This window comes from Canis lupus, chromosome 15 (genome assembly GCF_011100685.1).
Source record: "Canis lupus familiaris isolate Mischka breed German Shepherd chromosome 15, alternate assembly UU_Cfam_GSD_1.0, whole genome shotgun sequence".
NCBI classification, from domain to species: Eukaryota; Metazoa; Chordata; class Mammalia; order Carnivora; family Canidae; genus Canis; species Canis lupus.
In genome coordinates, this window is record NC_049236.1 from 53,293,372 (window position 1) to 53,313,099 (window position 19,728).

General features: G+C 39.6%; 1 protein-coding gene across 1 annotated transcript in view; it reads right to left on the reverse strand.

The window, feature by feature from the left end:
* The window catches only part of MAP9 (microtubule associated protein 9), a 30,677-nt gene extending 11,637 nt beyond the window's left edge, over positions 1–19,040 (reverse strand). Inside the window, 8 exon segments of the mRNA XM_038559087.1 lie at positions 992–1,233; positions 2,919–3,012; positions 9,278–9,295; positions 9,297–9,508; positions 15,639–15,959; positions 17,063–17,147; positions 17,918–18,070; positions 18,902–19,040. Coding sequence (XP_038415015.1) covers positions 992–1,233; positions 2,919–3,012; positions 9,278–9,295; positions 9,297–9,508; positions 15,639–15,959; positions 17,063–17,147; positions 17,918–17,992 — 1,047 coding nt within the window. The 5' untranslated portion in view covers positions 17,993–18,070; positions 18,902–19,040.
* Between the last annotated feature and the right edge of the window lie 688 nt (positions 19,041–19,728).

A 19,728-nucleotide genomic window follows, 5' to 3' on the forward strand; every position in this document is an offset into this window, starting at 1 on the left:
CTGTTGTTCTTAGAACTGCATCTATTAGACACTATCAGACATTTCTAGGATCCTGTCTATACATTTCAGAATACCCTTCTTTTTAAGGAGTAACTTCTCTATTTTACAAAGACAGGTGTTAGTTAGCATTGAAGTGACAGCACAGATGTAAGCACTTTGCTAACTTATCATGAGTGACTTTTCCTAAGGAAAGTGGTTACGAACAATATACCTGGAACATGTTTTAATGAACCTTCTCCATAAATTGTAATACAAAGTGCAAATATTCTGTATTATAAATGTCGTACTCAACCACAAGTTTTCAAGTAGCACTGTTATCTTCCCCGACAGTAAGTATACATGGCCATCAGCTAACTACAGCTATAACTAACTAGAGCTATAAGGAATAAAAACTACATTCAGGAGACATAAAGACTAAAAATGCTGTAGCATACATTTAAAAAATATAGTATTCTGGTACAACATAGTATAGTGACAAGGAATCCTATACACCATAAATCTGGTTCTCAAAGTAATAATGATGATGTTTCTGAAAATGATCATGTCCATCCATTTAAACAAACAAGATGTTGATAAACATTGCTTAAAGCTCCTCCTTAAAATTTGTAGACTGTTTAAAAATGATATCTAAAGGAGTAATTTTCACTAATTCAAAACCTCAGAAATTGTTCCAGATAGCTGCACTTTTATAACACGAAGACTTAGAGAAACCTACCTACTTATACGTTTGTATTTCTGAGATGTTTAAGAGTATATTATGATCATATACCTTTGATAAATTTTAATGAAATATTGACTTTTATTATATTCACTGCAAACCTTTGCCAAAGTAAAATTCTACTGACTCGATGTCTACCTGACAATATACCATTACCAAAAGAGGAGTTTTCCACAGACAGTTCAGAAGTACATAATGTGGCGGATCAAATACTTAAAAGGTCTACTTTGAGTTTTAGGCTGTAGTACAAAATGTATAATTTCATATAAATACCTTTGAAGACTCAGTTGTGTCAGCAGATATTAAGATACTCTGAGATATAAATAGTGGGTCAACTGTTAAGTCATTCATAATCAGTTCAGCTTTCTCCTTTTCTTCTTCAAGGTCATCAGTAATCACTTGACTTTCCTGGGATTTCTCGATTGGTGTAGTAACTAAGTCTATCAAAAATGAATTCCCTTCATTTTCATTTGATTTCAAGGAATTGTGGTTTTCAGTGAGTTCTTCATTCTGATCTATTTTGAGACAGAATCACAAAATTAAAACTCCCTTCTTTTTTTTTTTTAAATTTTATTTATTTATTCATGAAAGACACAGAAAGAGAGCCAGAGACATAGGCAGAGGGAGAAGCAGGCTCCATGCAGGGAGCCTGATGCAGGACTCGTTCCCCGGACCTCGGGATCATGACCTGAGCCAAAGGCAGACGCTCAAACACTGAGCCACCTAAGTACCCTAAAACTCCCTTCTGAACTAGTAAGGTGGATAACAGATTCATTTGCTTTCTACTGAATGAGGATTGTTTATAATCTCTTTGTCTTGCAGAATAAAATACAAGGAGAGCAATTACATTCATCTTGAATAAACTTTTCTCCAAAGTGATCTATGAAAGAGAAAATGGCTACTCAATCTACTAAAACATTTGACATACCTAATACTTGGGGAAAAAACATCATATTGTAAATGCAATGGAATAACTACCCTAAACCAAAGACACACCAGAAGCTCCAAGTAAGTAGGATAGCAATATCTATTCTATTCAAAGCCAGTATTTCTTAGCTGAAACAAGAGGCTGTGTAAGCAGGAGTCATACATCTCTGTTACTATAGGTACAAGTGGTACAGTTGTAAAATTGTATATTCAGGAGAACCAAGAATTCATGTAATTTTAGAAGACTCATCACACAGAATAAAGCCATCCTACAGACCGTGCTATTCCTGCTAAGATGCAGTGTTGCCTCTGATATACCATAGGCGCACTAAAGGCAGGCCTATTACTCATCCTTTCTGTGCTCCAAGGGACAGTCTCAAGCTCTGGCATGAGACGATTCAGTTTTGCTATTACAGAACTATTTCCATTATTCTGTCTACCCCACTTTGGAATTTTCAGCAGAAAGAAACCAATGATCACCAACTTCAGTTCCATTGGGAGCCACCTACTGGCTAACCTTGTCAAAGATTTTAATTCTGCTCATTTCATTACACCATTTTTGAAACCCATTTTGATGTAAGCAGGATTTAAAATAATTTTGTAATAAGAGTTTCATCTTCATTTGGAGAGCACTCATGACTCCAAGTATCATTAATAGATTCTTTAGAGCTGCTAATCAATGTATTCAGTAAAAAGAACAAGGACTTTGGAGCCAAAGATTCAAATTATGGCTCTGTCACTGACCTTGGGTATGTTTCCCAATTATCTTTGCACTTCAGTTTTTCTCATCTGTAAAATGACAAAAATTATACTACACGGTAAGCACTTAATAAATGTCATGTATCTCGGTCCTTAAAAACATCCATGCCTTTTAGATCTCATTAAGCTATAAGTCACAGGGCTAAGGAAAGAAAGAAGTTGACAACTCACACCTCACACTTATTCCGTGCTTACTGTGACACTGTTCTCAGTGCTTTACATGTATCATTAACTCATTTAATTCTCACAGCCACTGCTTGGGGTAGGTTGCCCTTACGATCCCCATTTTAAAGAGTATACAGGGCCAGAGAGATTAGCTACTTTGCTCTTAGAACTGTGTCTAGTTCTGCATCTAAAAACCACATGGTTAGTAAATAGCAAAGCTGGGACTAAAACTGAGGCAAATGCAAACATGTGCCATTCCTATAACTATGTAGTCTTTCTTTTACAAATAAGATTCTAAGTAATACAGAGTTCACACATAAACTAAGATGTAATAATTTGATAGAACCACCTTCTACTGATGCTTTTCCCCCAGATCCTGGTGAAAAGGAATCTCCAAGATTTTCTTTAAGGGATGATGATGATAGACTTGTTAACCATGGATCCTGTTTAAAAAAAAAGAAAAAAGAAAAAGAAAAAGTATTTACCATGTAAGTTTAGTTCTCAAGATTTGTGGCAGGAAAATAGCATTATTAAGACTTTTAAAACTCTGAAATCATCATTATTACAAGTTTGCTAGTGCAACACCAAAGCATTAAGCCTATGGAAGCTAACATGCTTTATTTTCAAGCCTTGATGTCTTGGATCATTAAAAGGGTCACTAAAGAGCTATTCTAGTACGTTCACCGGCATCTCAATATTTGTTTTCAGTCATTTTCCAAACTCTTGCTCTCAAATCAAATCTCATAAATATTTGATACAAAGATTTGGCATCTTTTTCTCTAATTCTTATTTCTAAGAAAGCATAAAGGAGACAATAGGCAAAAACCCTTGGTGTCAAGTATTACTAGTTGTCCAAAAAAAAGCAATTTATAAAAACCAAGTAGACAGCTACTACCAAAGATTTAGATAGAAAAAGGATAAATGTCATGTACTTGATTTCCCCTTGAATTCTGAAAATTATATCAGAAATGAAATAACGGTATGTGTGTGTCTGAACTAACCATCTTTTTAGAGAATAGTAATCTAGCATAAAGTTGATGGCATCACAATGTAAGAAGTTTGATTTTGTTGTATAAATAATAAATTCTATTTTTTGTTTACACGATATTTTATGGCACAAAGACAGTTATTTGTCCAAAGCAATAAATAGAAACCATCTAGGAAGCGGGCAGAAGGGCGGGAACACAAGAATGTACCTTGAGAGGGAAAGCTTTGCAGATGAGACTGGCAAGTTAGTAGCTTTTTATCCCAGTGCATTCACTCATCTGTGCAGCTCAAGTGGTAGAGAGTTGCAGCCTTACTAGACTAGTTTAAGGGAATGGAGGACAGAATTTAGGACTAAAAGATCAGCCAGTATGTTTGAGGAAAAACTCCCAAAATTTGCATATAAAATTCACCCCAAACCCTTTGCTCATCTGTGCATGGCATGGAGAAGACTTCAGAGAAGATCCTGTAAAACCATAGTAGTTAGAAGTTGAAAGAACTAAACAAAGATTTCCTCTGACATCCAATGGCAAGGGAGACAGAGTTGGGAATTGGAGTCCAGCCACAATATCTATATGCTAAAGCATATATTCAGAGGAATATAACAGAATCTAGAATCTCTATAACATATCGTTCATAATATCCTGTATTCAATCAAAAGGTTACTGAATAGATGAAGAACTAGAAAGTGGTGATGCATACCCTTGAAAACAAACAAACAAAAACCCCATAAAAATGGTCCTTAGGACCCAATCCACAGGTGACCCAGATGTTGTAATTAGCAAACAAGGATTTTAAAGTAGGTATTGTAAATATGTTCAAGGACTTAGAGAAAACGCATGCATGGAGGTTGATATAGATGGGGATCTTAGAGATACGAAAAACACAAAAAATACCAATGGACATTATAGAGTTGGAAACTACAATATTGAAATAAGAAATTTGCTGGATGGGCAACAGCAGATCAGAGATGGCAGAAAAGGGAACAGTGAACTTAATGACAGAGCAATACAAATTATTCAGTTTGAAAAACAAAGGCAATAAAGACTAAAGGGACACAAACAGAATTTTAGAGATTGGATGAGACATATTAAGGATTTCATCACTGAAAGGAGAGAAAAGAAAACGAGGGCAGGAAAAAATGTTGTAAGACTTCCCATTTTCATAGAAAGTGCCTGTTTATAGATCCTGAAAGCTCAATGAAACCCAAGCAGAATATTTTTTTAAAAGTCTCACACCTAGTTACTCTGTAGTCAAATTGTTAGAATACAATTTTTTTTTAAAGTCTTGAGATATTCCTGAAAGCAGCCAGAAAAAAAAAAAAAAACCAAGACATATATAGAAAGACAACAAAATGAATTCTTGCTGATTTGTCACAAGAAATAATATAGGTCGGGAACAATGGCAATTCATAAAGGGCCGGGAGGGGGTGAGAAAGGACATGTCAGCCCTGAAGTATACATTCAGCTAAGACATCCTTCAAAAGTGAAGATGAAATAAATATATTTTAGATAAGTAAGACTACAGAACCCATCACTGGTAAACTTGCATTACAAAAAATGCAAAAATAAGTTCCTTAAATTGAAGGGAAATAATACCAGAAGGTAATCTGGACCTATCGGAAAGGATAAAGATCCTCAGAAATGGAATATATATTTAAGTAAAGAGTAAGTAAGCATAAATATGTAAATATTTATTCTTTTTTTTTAATTTTTATTTATTTATGATAGTCACACAGAAAGAGAGAGAGAGGCAGAGACATAGGCAGAGGGAGAAGCAGGCTCCATGCACCAGGAGCCCGACGTGGGATTCGATCCCGGGTCTCTAGGATCGACGCCCTGGGCCAAAGGCAGGCTCTAAACCGCTGCGCCACCCAGGGATCCCTCTTCTTTATTTCTTTAAAAGTTGAAGATAAAAAATTTTCTTTAAAGAAAAATTTTAATACTGAATTGTGGGAATTATATCATTTGTAAATGTAGTGGTATGAGAACAATAGGAAGGATGAGGGAATACATGGAACTACACTGTTACAAGGTTTCTATATTAAATATGAAATAGTGCAGTATTGGTCCTAAGTAGACTGATCATTTATAGCTGCATCTCATAATCCACAGAGCAACTACTAAAAATATAACACAAATAAGTACACCTAAAAAGGCAACAGAGGAAATCAAAATTGGAAACTAAAACCTATGTTATTAACTCTCACAAAACAAACAAAACAAAACAAAAGGCAGGGAAAGCATTATAGAGGAAGAATAACAAATCTGCTTTAAAAAAAAATAAATAGAAAACACAGCAACAAACTGGTCCTAAGTTAAAAATAATCGGACTAAACACTCACAGACTACAGCTAAAAAGCAAACTCTGACTTGATTACAAAAAAAAAAAAAAATGGGGCAGCAGGGTAGCTCAGCGGTTTAGCACCTGTCTTCCGCCCAGGGTGTGATCCGTGATCCTGGAGACAGAGGATCAAGTCCCATGTCAGGCTCCCTGCATGGAGCCTGCTCCTTCCTCTGTCTATGTCTCTGCCTCTCTCTCTCTCTCTCTCTCCCTCTCCGTGTCTCTCGAGAATAAATAAATAAAATCTTTTAAAAAAAAGGTGACACTAGTTTTAAAAGTCATTAAAAAATTATACAAAAAAGAAAAAGTCACAAATAGTTTGAAGAGAATGATAGGAAAAGATAAACTATGCAAACATCAGTGATAAGAAAGCTGAGATATCAGACAAAGCAAACTACAAGATAAGGAGAATTACCAATAGATACATTTCATAACGTAAATAGGGGTGAGACACAGTAATAATAAATGTGTATGTGTCTGAAACAGTCATAAACTACTGACAGAACTAAAGGAAAGTAGAGACATATTCACAAACATTACTGGAGATTCTAATACCCCTTATCCCTTAGTTGGCACTTGAGTAAGCAAATTAAACCCAAAGATAGTAATAATAATGATAATTAATAAAAATCAGTGAAATTTGAAACGACAGAGAAAGTTAACAAAGTCAAGTTGGTTCTTAGAAAAGTTGAATAAAACTGCATAATGCCTATCATTATTTAACAAGAAAGACAGAAAACATAAACTATGTATTAGAAATAAAAGATGGAATGTTATGATAACTCCACCATCATCAAAAGGATGAAGGAATACCACAACCTCATGTTTATAAATTCAAAATCTCAGCTGAAATGGACAAATTTAATAGACATAAATTACCAGATTGATAAAATAGAAAATCTGACTACCAACATACATATCTATCAAAGAATATAGTTTACTGTCAAATATCACTCCACGATGAAAATTCCAGGCCCAGATGATTTCACCAGTGAATTCTCTCAATTAAGGGGGAAAAAAAATGATAGCCAACTTTTGGTTTCATATGAAACAAACTTTTAGAAAATAATGGAGGAGGAGACACTCCCCTACTCATATGATACCCAAGCCTGATACTAACATTATAAGGAAAAAAATACAAATAGTCTCTATAATATGGATGTAGAAGTCTTAACAAAATATTAACAATAAAATATTCTACTATAATCTCCTTCCTTCTCTCTCTCTCTCTCTCTCTCTCTCTCACACACACACACACACACAAAGGAAAAGTGGGAGCTGAGGATGGTGAGAAAGCAAATGTCACCCTTTCAAGATGTAGCTGTGACATCTGCAGGAAGGTTAAGGCAGTAGGAGAGGCGTGGTATCAAGTGAGAGTGTACACAAAGTTAAAGAGGCTTGAGCATAGCTGAATCTGCATGGAAACAGACCCTGCCAGTCTTTGACTTTTCTAGTGAAGAGCCAAAGGTAATAGATATAGGAGAGAGAAGAGTTGAACCAAAAAAATAGATGGGAAATCCCTGTGAAGGTGGGCTTAAAAAAGATTCAGAGCACAGTCAGGAAGATTTTTATAATGAGAAATATGGAACACTTATTAGATTATTAAAAATAAAAGTATCCAAGTTTTATATTATGGGCTATGTTATAATCAGTAAGGGGAATGTACTCTCAAGATCACCCAGCTATATGGAAAAACTTCATGACCTAAAGCTAAGAGATGAGGAAAAAGCATGATACAAACATTATGTTAAGATGACAACTATAAAATCAGGTATAGAAAGACAGCCTAAAAGGGAAAAAGAATGATAAACATAGTTATTACTAGATGGTAGGATTATGGGTTGATACCATATTTGATTAAATTTTGTCATAATATGATGTTACTTTAAAAACTTTAGGAATACTTTTATTCCCCCTTAAATCAAAGGATACAGAAATGCTAGCAAAGAGCATTTAAAGTTCGTATCAGCACTGTATTCAATAGTGTTCCCTCAAAATTCATGTCTATCCGGAACCTCAGAATGTGATCTTATTTGAAAATAAAGTATTTGCAAATGGCATTAGTTAAGATGAGAACATACTGGAATAGGTAGGCCCTAAATCCAATGACTGGTGTCTTTTTTATAGAAAAGAGAGGGACACATTGAGATGCAGGGAAGAAGAAAATGCCACATGATGAGGCAAAGGAAGGTAGTGACACAGCTAAAGCCAAGGACCGCCAAGAATTTCTGGCAACAGCCAGCAGCTGGAAGAAGCAAGGAATGATTCTTCCCTAGAGCCTTTGGCGGGAACATGGTGCTGCCCATAACTTGATTTTGGACTTCTGGCCTCCAGAACTCAGAGAATAAATTTCTGTTTTAAGTCATCCAGTTTGTGGCAGTTTGTTATAGCAGCTACAGCAAAACTAACACAAAATCCATCTGACCAGATAATTTTACTAAATAAAAAATAACCAGGTTTGATGAGACCCCCGTCTCTTGATTTCCAGAACAAATTAGAAAATGGCACATTGTGGTCAGATAGACTTGTATAAAATTTTCAGCTTTACTGGCAAAGATAACTACAAAACCAGATCTGAATCTGTAGCCTACTGCGCTATTTCCCGTTGGAAGTGGAAGCGTTTATTCATTTACTCATAATAGGAAGAAGCTGCCCCCAGTTCCCTTTCATGCCACCTCCCAGGGACCAGATCCTGGGAAGAGTGGGGGGGGGGGGAAGGAAGCTTAACTAGGTACACATTCAGTTCCTTTTCCCCCCATATGCTCAAGCAGATTATGGACAGGGAATGTTCTTTCCATACTGACTCCTGAAAGGTGAGTGGAAGTTCACTAACCACACTTACTCCCATCCTGGCAGATGTCCCCAAAACACAGGACAGTGCCGTGATCATTCAATATACGTGTGTTGAGTGAATAAAACCAAATGAACAAAATGACACTGGCTGAACTCTCCTTGGCCATAAATTATAGAATTCAAAGTGAATAAAACTATAAATTCTTAGAATTAAAGACAGATAGCATTGCATAGATTCAGAAGGGCAACATTTTTTTTTTTTCACATTTTACTTTCTCTGAAATCGGATGGTCCATTTTATAATTACTGGCATATTGTGGATTAAGTGGCAGAGTTTTCTTCTTTCTCAGCAGTACATAAAAATAACGCTACATTTTTGCTGTATCCCACAGTAGGTGAAGTTTTAGACTCAATGGAATACTGTACATTAAAAAAATATGTCTTTAAGTTATTTCCTATCAATTGCTGTAGAAAACATGTAAAAACACACAGACCTACAAAGACACACACGCGCGTGCACACAATCTCTTTCTCATAATCAGATGCAAAGACCTCAGGTCGAGAACACAGTTCAGCAGTAGTGCTAACCTTAGGATCTAGGTTTTCAGGAGGCCAATTTTTTCTCAGCTTCCAGTTGTCCGTCGTTTAGCTTTGGAAGGGGAGAAGGAGCGGAACGTGCTTCCAATTCCTCACAGAGGGCAGGGGTTTTACCTTCTCCTGGCCCATCTTTCTCTTCCCCGTGGCTGTGTTTTTTCAACATGCTCCGTGGCCGAGGTGAAGGCTTAAAGTGGTTGTTGGCTTCAGGGCTGCTGTTGTTTTCTGTTGAAAAATACCATGTTTCAAGGGTGAGCATACCAAAGAACGCCCACGTCTTCAACGACTACCAGGATGCCCTGATACTTCCCTCTTGGGCCTGTGTACCTTGGCCCCCTGTCTCGCAGAGTCCAGAAGAAGCCCACAGCCCTTCTCTACACCAGTACACAGGCCTGTGTACCAGTAGGCCCAGATAAGCAATAGTTGATCATCAGTTTTTTGTTTTTTGTTTTTTGTTTTTTTTAAGTAGCTGCCATCCTGGAAGCACCTAGTATATTTGAATTTGTGAGAAATTAACTCTTCAGCATTCAAAAAGATAATAAAAAACAAAACACCAGCTGTGGCCTGGTTTCTGCCTCAATGACCCGAAGGGGCTCATCTGTGGGCCTTTGGTGAGCGTCTGCCACCAGGCCCTCCACACATTACTCACATCGCTGGACCTCCTAATCGAGACGGCGACAATGGCCCCGTCTGAGGATTTTACAGGTTGGAAGGGGAGGGGATTCTAAACAAAAGAAATTACTAGAGAAAGGTAAGTTCTGCTATAAGTACGAAGATGATGTGGGTACAGGGGGCACAAGTGCTCACTGACGGGGCGGAGGCATGAAGAACCACAGTCATGAGCTGCTGTTCTTTTGAGTCCATGAAACTTCTCTGGAGTTATTAAAATTTCCCAGCTACTACCTCCATTATTTCCAAGTTTAAAACAACAATCGACCACTGGTATACTCCAGCCCTCAAAACAGAAGACAGTTCTTACATACACTTTTTGCCCAAGTTGTACCTGCTACACACATTCATTTCTCCGTTGTTCTACCAGTGTTTGCTTCCAACCCAAACTTCAAAGCTGAAATAATCAACGCTTTCCTCTTTATCTATAAATGGGTTTATGAATGCTGCTAGAAGGTTCCGCCACCATACCAAGCTGGCGCCGCTATAGAGGTGTCCCTGCCAGCTTCAGCTGTGTTCTAAGCTCTGGCCAAACGCCCAAGCCACCCCGATTCCCCCCTCTGTTCCCTCCAAATGCAAAGTGTCAGGACACCCTAAGAATCCTTCTAGCTGAATCTCTCCTGCAGCCCACATTCCACGGCCCCACCGTGGGCTCCACCCCTGCGAGCCACAAGAGGTCTCCTGGTCCCCCCTCCTGGCGCGACCCTGTCCCTGACACACGCCCTCGGTCATCCGCGTGCCGACGGGCCGGGCTCACTGCTGTCGACGGGGCCACCGTCTCCTCCTGCCGTACCTTTGCCCACGCTGGGCCCTCTGCCTAGAACGTCCGCTCCCTGCTCCTTCTCCTGACAAACACGTGCCATTCGAGCCTCAGTAGAAGCAGAATATTGTACGACGCCTGAAAGGTGTTGAGTCACTTGGTGCGTGTGGTTTTGTTGTTGTTTAATCGCGGTGAGGACACTTACCCACACACGTACCCTCTTAACCAACTTCAAGCACACCGTTGGGCACGGACAAGCTGCAGGACCAGGGCTGTACGGCGGATCTAGAACTGCATTCGCCTCGCGGAAGGGAGACCACAGCGACCCCCTCCTCTCCGCACACCCCTAGCCAACACCACTCGGCCCTCTCTCTTAGGGGGTCTGTGGTGGAGAGTTCCCATCTGGATCGGGGCTCTGACACTTAGCAGCATCGTAACCGCCGCATGCCTCAGTTTACCCATGGGTACAATGAGTTAGGAATTCCTAAGGGAATCTCACTAGGGGCCTAGTGAGAGAGAGTAAAGTACACAGTACGGTACTGGACTCATGGCAAGTGCTCACTGAGCATTAGTAACTGTGATGGACTTTTCCTTTCTCCTCTTTTTGTTTTTTGGGTTTCTCACTCCTGTTTTCTTCAGGGTCGTCTCTCCTCTTCTTCCTTGTGAATTCTAGTGGGTTAACAAATATCTCCTCCATAGCTCAGTGAGAAGAGTGGGAACACAATGCACACCACCCTCCTGGCTCATCACAGAAACTTCACTGGCCCACTGCAGGTGGTCGGTCAGTATTTTTTTTTTTAATTAGAGTTGGAGGACATGCCTTTAAAGTCATGAAGCTGGAAGGATAAGATTTGGGGACAACTTGTGGCATTCCTTCCCGCCAAGGGAAGGGATGTCAGAGACAAAGAGACCAAATGACAAAAATAGAGGACCAAAGGATGGAGAAACTGGGCTAGTGACAGGGGTGGGAGGAGACAGCGAGAAGTTCTAGGAGTCGGGGAGGGAAGACAGAAGTTGAGAATCCAGAAGACATAAATACTGTTTCCAAACTTAATCACACCTACCGAGAGGTCTTCTGACATCTATGCTCAGTAAGGTGATAAATTCCTCCTTCCACAGAAGTCTGAGTCATTTGCAGCCAACACTCTTGACTACTGGTACTATTATTTGTCAGTTACAACTATTATTGCCATTTCCTCTGGGAAGCCTTCCCTGATGTCCTGAGGTAAACTTAGGTGCTCACTTCCCTGTGTTCTTACTCTACCTTTTATTTACCTTTCCATTAAATTGTACAATCTTTGCTATGGTCTGTTTGTGTACGTCCACATTCTTAGGCTGAAATCCTAACCACAAAGGTGATGGTATTAGGAGGTAGGAGGGTGATCAGGTCAGGAGGGTGGAACCTTCATGAAGGGGATTAGTGCCCTTATAGAAGAGCCTCCAGAGAGCTTCTTGCCCCTTCCATAATGTAGAGACACAATGAGCAGTCTGAGACCAGGAAGAGGGCTCTCACCTGACCATGCTGGCACTGTGATCTCAGACTTCTAGCTTCTAGAACTGTGAGAAATAGGTTTCTGTGGTTTAAAACACATCCAGTCTATGGTACTTTGATACAGTAGCCCAAATGGGCTAAGACAGTCTTAGAATATTGGTACTATGCCTTTTTTTTTTTTGGTATTATGTCTTTTTAATTTGTCTTCTTAGTTATCATCACAATGAACATAACATAGTGAAATAGACTGTATTCATAATAAATACGTGTGGAAAAATAAAATGATCTGCTTGTGAGTAAATGCTAAATAATAAAAGAAATAATAAAAGCAATTAGAAAAGTGCTTGATTTACACCAGATTGTTCTAAAATCTTCAAATGTATAAACTCATTTAATTGCCTCAAACCTCAAATCCAAGTTCAACTATTATGCCCACTTTACAAACAAACAAAATGAGGAACAAAGAAGTTCTGGGCCCATGTTAATAAACTTTAGTTTGTGGGATTAAAGCAAGAGCACCCAAAGTTTATGACTTTAGTCATTTAAATGTTAAAAGCAACATACCCTGTAAAAATTACTTTCTGCAATCACTACCCATGTGACAAGTTGCTTAAAAAAGTGAAAGAGTCTAGTTATTGCACTTTTAACAAAAGACAGCCAAGAACAAAGGAAACTTCCAGGTTCCAATATTTTCATAAAGGATTCATTGCTACTCAGCAATGTCTCACCACATTAAAAACATTAAGTTCCAAACTTTGTAGGAAAAAGAAAATGTCTAAAATTTAGGGAAGGATAAAGCTTAGCTTGTGAATCACACTCTTTCATGAATGAATCATTCATTTATTCATTTATACATTAAAATATCTGTCAAATTGTATATGCCAGGCACTAATCACCAGCCTCAATTTTTTTCTTCAATCTGAAGAGCCTAGGAATAATGCCTTTAACATATTTTATGTGAAAATTCCACTTCCAGAAGTATTGTCAAGTTTTCAAAAAGAAAAAAAATCTATACATTTTCAAAATGCTTTCTTTTATAACTAAATGTAAATGATTACCTGTGTTTAGTAATTATTTTTATTTAACATATAGTGAATGGTAAATGGCTTATGACTTTAGAAATATAGTATTGCACATTTGGGTATAGTATTTAGAATCCTGGTGCCATCTTGTGGTTTAAGGACAGTATTTCTCTGTTCATTTTAATTTGTCACAGCTTTTTATTTTTATTTATTTTTATTTATTTTTAAAGATTTTATTCATTCATGAGAGAGAGAGGCAGAGACACAGGTAGAGGGAGAAGTAGGCTCCAATCAGGGAGCTGACGTGGGACTCAACCCTGGGACTCCAGGATCAGGCCCTGGGCTGAAGGCGGCGCTAAACTGCTAAGCCACCCGGGCTGCCCTATCACAGCTTTTTAAAAAAAGGTATTAAATAGGTGGATTATTGATGATTATCTACCATAAAGCTCTAATTCTAATTATATACTTCTACCCATATCAGACCAAATTTTAGCTTCTGTATGCTTACATTTTCTTAATGTAAGATTTTCTTACAAAAAGCTTTTCAGAATCGAGACAAACAGGATAGATATAATACACAAAAATAGATTTCTGAATTCATGGGGATGAGGAAACACTGTCTGCTCTATCCTTCTTGAAGATTCCTCATTCATATTTCCTTTTTTTTTTTTTAAGATCTTATATATTTATTCATGAGAGACACAAAGAGAGAGGCAGAGACATAAGCAGAGGGAGAAGCAGGCTCCATGCAGGGAGCCTGATGTGGGACTCGATCCCAGGATCACCACCTGAGCCAAAGGCAAAGAGTCAACCACTGAGCCATCCAGGTGCCCCTCTTCATTCATTTTTCTTTAATAATGGCTCCAAGAAGTTTTCTCATAAGGAAATTACTTTAAAATTTCTATGATTCTGTATTTTTCCAATATACCAATGAACCAACTGCTGAACCCTGAACTCTGTACTTAGGGAAATGGTGAACTACTGGATTATTCACCAAGTTCCACTATGTTCCCGTTCTCTCCATCTCAGATCCTATTCAGTACGCTGGGAAGGTTCACTTTAGCAACTTAATTCTGTTTCATTATGTCTCATGCTTATATTTTTGGTAGAACTGTATAGTTTCTGAGATACACTTCAACAGATTCTGAAAACAATTCTGTAGAATAAGAAGAGCAGGTTTTATCCTCCTCCTCCTAACAATAAAGCTTACCCTGTTTGCCAAGGTCACATATAATTAACATACAGCGGCTTTTTTCCTAGTGGTCCCTGCTCTGTTCATGTTTGAAAGTTAATGAGATTATTGGGGAAAGACTGGTTCCCTAATATACGTGTGAAATAATGTTCTATCTGACGTTACCAGTGATATCTAGTATGTGGAGTATGTAATATTTACCAGTAGAGTATTTAATGATGACATAAAGGAAAGAGATTTTTATGATTTTATTTTTATAATATATTTTCTATAATACAGGAATAATGACTAGAAGACACCAAACCCTTAAACCTCTATGCCTGTGTTTCTGTGTGGTGGCCCATGGGACCTCAGAGAGGCTGGTTCCTGCTTCACTCCATCTTTGCACCATTGTGCCTAGAGCTCAGAATTGTGGAGAAACCACTGTACTCCCAATCACACCAGGAGCTTCCATGAGAAAACGGTTTCAGTAGATTTTCCCAGGGAACAGAGAAACTAAATGGAGATTCTCTTTTCTTAAGAAAAGTTGGAGGCTTAAATAACAACACCAACAATGAAACTCTCTCCCTTCACATACTCAAATATAAAAAAAAAAAAAAAATTCTGGCAAATGATGACATGGAAATGATTGTTTGAAGGACACGTTCCAATGCTGCTGTTACTCTAATTACTGGAGTGTAAGATGGATTAGAAAGGACTGCATTGCAGCCCCATCCTTAAAAACAAAACTGAAGCCCAAAGGCCTTGCAAGACTGGACCCAGAAGTTTCAGGAGACACAGCCGTGGAGGACAAGGCACTCTGGTCTTCTATCAGGAACCAGTATAGATGCAAGACTGACATGCAACTGGACATCAGAACTATGAGTTTTCTCTATGGTTCCATTATTTTGACTTATAACTCTAAAATTAAAACGTTAAGTCTATTTTAAAAATTTTACTAGCTACCATATAAAGATATTTTATGATTATCTTAAAATTAGTTCTCAATAGGCATCTGGGTGCCTCAGTTGAGTAGGTGTCTGCCTTTGGCTCAGATAATGATCTCAGGGTGCTGGGATCCAGCCCTGTATCAGGCTCCCTGTTCAGCGGGGAGCCTGCTTCGCCCTCTGCTTCTGCCCCTGCCCCCACTCGTATGCTTGCACTCTCTCAAATAAATTAACTAAAATCTTAAAATAGATAAATAAGTTTCCAAGAACTGCAATTATAGTAACGTAAATTACCTGAAGACATGCTTTTGACTGGAAGAATTCTGGGCTTAGGTTTCATCTTAATTTTGTCTTTTTCAATTTCTTGGTCATTATTTTGAGATTCAGATAAGGGAGTTCCAACCATGTTTCCACAACCATCAGGTGCCATTTCCTCATCGTTTTTGGTGGAGAATACTGGCTCATCTTTCATTATGTCACTGTTTGATTTCTTGGTTTTCAAAAAAGACAGTTTTGGAGAATTCTTTTCTTCATCATCTGATATATGGAAATCATTCATTTTTTTCTTATTTGAATTTTCATCTACTGAGGTGTCCGAAAAATCACCTAAGGAAACTGAAAAATGGAAGAGAAAAAATGTTTTCAATAGCCTCTTTTAAAGTTGTGAAAGTTATATGAATCAAAAAGATTACCTTAAGAGACTAGAAATGAATTTACAACCATGAATGGATGCAAGTCTGTTTTACAAATAGATCTGCAGCTCTAAAACACAGCTAACTTAGGCAGTTTTCATTGGTATTTATGAAATAAAAATTTCAATTTCATAAATTTTTTCAAAACATATTTATTGAGTGTGAAAAGTGTGCCAAACCCTCTGCTTTCTCTGAGAAGTCATCCAAAGGTTCCTCAAAATAACAATGACATAGGATATTTAAATTAGGTTTTGGACTATAGAGCTTTTATTTTCAAATGACTTCATCATATAAAATAAAAAGAAACACTGGTAAGTGGAGAAATTTTACTAGTTATTTGCTAATTATGTTTTTTCCATAAAAATTTCACAACTACAATTTCATCCATACCAGAGTATTCGATTTTACTGTGAGAAGAATAAAGAATGCTAACTTAACAATACAGCAATGTTTTAGCTATTGTTCTGATTATTTTTACAGAGAACATTAAAAGTTACTCACTGAATATTAAAGAATAAAACACAGAATTTCAAGTTTAGAATTCTGTGTACTTAATACTCTTACATAATCAAAAGAGACCAGATTAAGTCATACCAGCACTGATATACCAGGTTTTTAAAACTGAGCCCGTATTACAACAGCCAAAAAAACCTGATTTACAAAAAGGACTACAAAAGTGATTCTGACATGCACCAAAGTTTAGTTCTATGGGCCCTAGTTTCTAATTCACTATAGGGTCTCACTGACATTGTGTCCAACATGGTTTACAACTGACAGGCATCCTTTTACTGCAAACCTGATATCAATTAATTTATATTTTCTGTATACACGTTCAGAAATAAACAAAGACAATTATACAACTTCTTGAAGATTACGACTTTTTACTCATTAAAAAATTGGAAATTTAAAACCAGTTTATTTATAGGTATTACTTTAACATAAGTGATTGTTTTTGAAGGGATGGGCTAAATGCAACTAAGGAAGCAAAAAGAGAAAATGTTTTTACTTTTCCATATTCACACATACCAATTTCATCACTGTCAAAGTCATCTGAGTATTCAGAACTCCTTTGCCTGGCTGAGCGAGCTGTAATTGCTTTTATTAGCTCATCCTGAAAGGAGATAATGAAGATCAATTTCCACCCAAACACTGAAGACTCCTATCTAGAATTAATTCTTTAAACAAACAACGCTGGATTAATAATTGCTTTCAAACTCAGGTTTCATTCATATAACAAATATTCAATGAAAGCCTACCTTATGCCATGCACCCAAGCCCTCAGATTCAATGTGTAACATCACAGACAAGATCCTTCTCCTTATGGAGCTTACAGTTAAATTGAAGGAGACAGGCAATAGCAAAGAAATTAATTACAGCGTGTATTTAGGGCAGGAGAATAATAAACAGGACTCCATTTAGACAGATTTATTACGAGCTACACTTTGGAAGAAACTGGCACTTTTAAGATCTTTTGTTTTAGCACATTGCAGTAATAAAGGTAATTAATACTGCAAACTTAGAGGCTGAGTTTAAAATTGTAGTGACCTGTACTGAGAAAACTGAAATGTTATTATGTTACAACAGGAAAAAAAAAAAAAAAAACCTTAAAAAATATGTAAATTTAAAGTTGCTAGGTGATTTAAACTTTTAACTTAGTAAAAACCTAGTACTGAAGCTAGGTTAGTGGTCTGAAAGCCACAGAGAAGAGCTGGTAATACTTGAGCCCAAATGTGATCATCTGCAAAACTTCCAAAATAATGTAAGATTTATTATTCCTGTATTATACACAGCCGTTCCTAGAATCATTTCAAGCCCAACATCCCTAATACAGTGCTTATCTTGTAGAATCACTCAAAATAAAAATGTCTTGAAATACTTTACCTGGAAAGTAGTCCTTTTGGTGACTTTCGGACTCTTTGTATAAGCTAAAATTGTGCTAAAAACTTCATCAGACATAGTGTCTTTTTGGTTTTTGTTTTGCTTTTTACTTTTTACCTTTATAAAACAGCTAAGAGATTCAAACTCTGACCGGGTCTGAAATATATAAAAAACAAATGAGAGTTTTTTTTTTTTTTTTGCATATTGGAGAATTTCTATTACTACCCTTTAGCGCAAAAAAAAAAAAAAAAAAAAAAAAAAAAAAAAAAAAAGAGAGCAAACAAACAAAAAAAAAACAATTAGGAAAAACATCTATGAACACGGCACTACATATTCACCTCAATATGCAGAGTTCCCCTAAAGACACATAAGATTCTCACGAGTTTGTTATCAAAACAAGAGAAGTCAGATTTAAGTCATCCTCAGAGTTTTGCGATTGTTTTAAAGATGAGCCAATAAATGCCCGCAACAGCTTAATAAAATGTTGCAAATTAAAATGCAACACCTTTATTCTTCACCTCTCCTCCGTTCAAAATCTAAACCCTGGCCCAGGGAACCCACCGTGAGAGGCCTGCCACGGGGACCGGCCCCCACCGGCCGAGCCGGAGGCCGACGCCCGCACAAGCTGCGGTGCCCCAGCAGGACCGAGCTGCGGTGCCCACCTGCAGGGGCCCGGGCGGGCGGCCGCGGCAGCCGTCAGGTCACCGCACCGGGCGGCCCGCACAGTGCTCCTGCCCGAGCCGAGGCCTGGGCCCCCCGCCGCCCCGCTCCCCGCGCCCGGGACCCTCCAGCCCGGGGACCCTCCCGCCGCCCCCGCCCGGCTCCCCGCGCCCCGGGAACCCTCCCATCCGCCCTCCCAGGCCCCCCGCGCCCCGGGGACCCTCCCCCCGCCCGGCTCCCCGCCCTGCAGGCCCCCGCCGCCCGCCAGGCCCGAGCGCCGTCCACGCCGCGTCTCCCCGGCCCCCGCCCCGCGCTGCCCGTACGCACCGCAGCCGCAGCCGCAGCCGCAGTCGCAGCCGGCCCTGGGGCGGACGCCCCGCGCCCCCGAGGACCGAGCGCCGGCCTGGGCGGGAGCCTCTCGCCGCGGCCCGGGGCTGCCGGAGGACGGAGACGGACCGGGACTGAGCGCAGGGGAGGGACGGAGAGCGGACTCGGGAGGCGGTTGCCGGGCAACAGCGTCTGCGGGAGGAAGTGACTCCCGCCCGCCGCGTCTCTCGCGGACCCACCGCGCTCTCCCGCAGGACGCGTCGCTGGGGCAACGGCGCAGACGGAGGAAGTGACGTCACCCCCGGGCTTCGGGGTCTGAGCCGCGTTCCTGTTGCCCGGGAGACGCGACCCGCGGCCCCGCGCTGCGAGGGGGCCCTACCTGCACCTGCTGCTTGAGCCCGGAGCACGGCCCCCGTCTTGCCGCCGCTACGGTGGGAGATCCTGCGGCTCGGAACCGCGTACGCAGCGGCGGGCGAAGTGACCGAGGCGCCCGCAGAGCCGGGGGTGAATCTGCAGGCTGAGGACCTGCCCGCGTGGATCCTGGCGCTCCTTCCCCCTTGCCCGTGTGACGTCATGCATGCAGATTATGCTGCAGTTTGCTCTTCTGGGGGGGAAACAAAGTCACCTTACGGGGTTGCTGTAACTGAACGAAATGACGCAGGCCGGATACCTGCAAGACTGCCCGGGATTGCATCCGGTCAACTTTACAGAGTCTTTATGCAGCTCCGTCACAAAGACCTGGGCAGAGGTCGTCCCCTGTTGACACGGCTGGAAACCTATTCCAAGTGTTCCTTTAATGCACAGTTTCCTCCTTTGCATCCGAAGAG